Here is a 1,295-nt window from a genome sequence, read left to right as displayed (position 1 = left end):
TAGCCTCGTCTGACGTAACCACACGTTGCGTAGCCTCGTCTGACGTAAACACTCGATGCGTAGCCTCGTCTGACGTAAACACTCGATGCGTAGCCTCGTCTGACGTAAACACTCGATGCGTAGCCTCGTCTGACGTAATCACGCGTTGCATAGCCTCGTCTGACGTAATCACTCGTTGCGTAGCCACATCTGACGTAATCACGCGTTGCGTAGCCTCGTCTGACGTAATCACTCGTTGCGTAGCCTCATCTGACGTAATCACGCGTTGCGTAGCCTCGTCTGACGTAATCACTCGTTGCGTAGCCTCATCTGACGTAATCACTCGTTGCGTAGCCTCGTCTGACGTAATCACGCATTGCGTAGCCTCGTTTATTTGCATCAAACAGTCAGATGGAAACTGTCTAGATTCAAATTTTTATTTATTTAATTTTTTGCAAATTTTGAAAAGTTAGACAAAAATTCACTCTCCAACTGGATGGAAACATGATTACTGTAAGGAGTGAATGTAAAATGTAGGCTGAAAAATAATTACTCTAGTTAAATACAAATAACCTAAATCTCTACTTAAGTACAGTAAAAGTATTTGTACTGAGTTACCTTACACCTCTGAACACTGCGTACTTAAACATTCATTTATCACGAGTCATATAATCACTGAAATATTAAGCTGTTATCACACATTAACACCGTCCATGATGTTTACAGAGAAAATCAAAACCACTGAGTGAAGCAGGTTGGACAGGATGTCCTGAGGCGTCTCCAGATGAAACAACTCCTGTAGATAACATCTGATCATCAAACAGAACATGTTCTATCAACGAGGACACCCGGACCAGAACCTGCCCCCCTGAGGTCTTACCCGGACGGTGCTGAGGTCCATGGGGTGTTTGATGATGTCGTGGTAGTCGTGCAGCTCCAGGGCCTCGGCGTCTACAGGCTTGTAGAAGGGCCAGGCGTAGGCGGCGTGTTTCTTGGACAGCATCTCCTTCAGGATGGCGTCGCAGTGCTTCATCTGCTCGCCCAGCTTGCCCCCGCCCTTTCTGACGCCCACCCCGCCGCCCACCGCCTCGGCGCCGGCCAGCTCCTCCACCGTGTCGCGGCGGGCCTTGGCGGGCCGGGCGGCGGCCTCGCGGCGGGACGAGGCCAGCTTTGGAGGCTTGGCGTCCTGAGCGGACGGAGATTCGGCTCGGCTGGCAGAGATGGCCGACGTCGTGGGGGTGGTGGTGTCGGCTTTCCTCTTCACACCTTTCTTCTGTTGAAGACACACACACACACACACACACACACACACACAC

General features: G+C 50.9%; 1 protein-coding gene across 1 annotated transcript in view; it reads right to left on the bottom strand.

Moving 5' to 3' along the window:
- The window catches only part of LOC106527830 (bromodomain-containing protein 3), a gene marked incomplete at its 3' end in the record, with an annotated part of 18,938 nt that overhangs the window by 5,635 nt on the left and 12,008 nt on the right, over positions 1-1,295 (bottom strand). The window contains 1 exon segment of the mRNA XM_014022824.1: positions 860-1,252. Within this exon segment, the coding sequence (XP_013878278.1) occupies positions 860-1,252 (393 nt within the window).

The sequence above is a fragment of the Austrofundulus limnaeus genome, unplaced genomic scaffold (assembly GCF_001266775.1).
Source record: "Austrofundulus limnaeus strain Quisiro unplaced genomic scaffold, Austrofundulus_limnaeus-1.0 Scaffold343, whole genome shotgun sequence".
NCBI lineage: Eukaryota > Metazoa > Chordata > Actinopteri > Cyprinodontiformes > Rivulidae > Austrofundulus > Austrofundulus limnaeus.
This window is presented reverse-complemented; position numbering and strand designations above follow the sequence as displayed.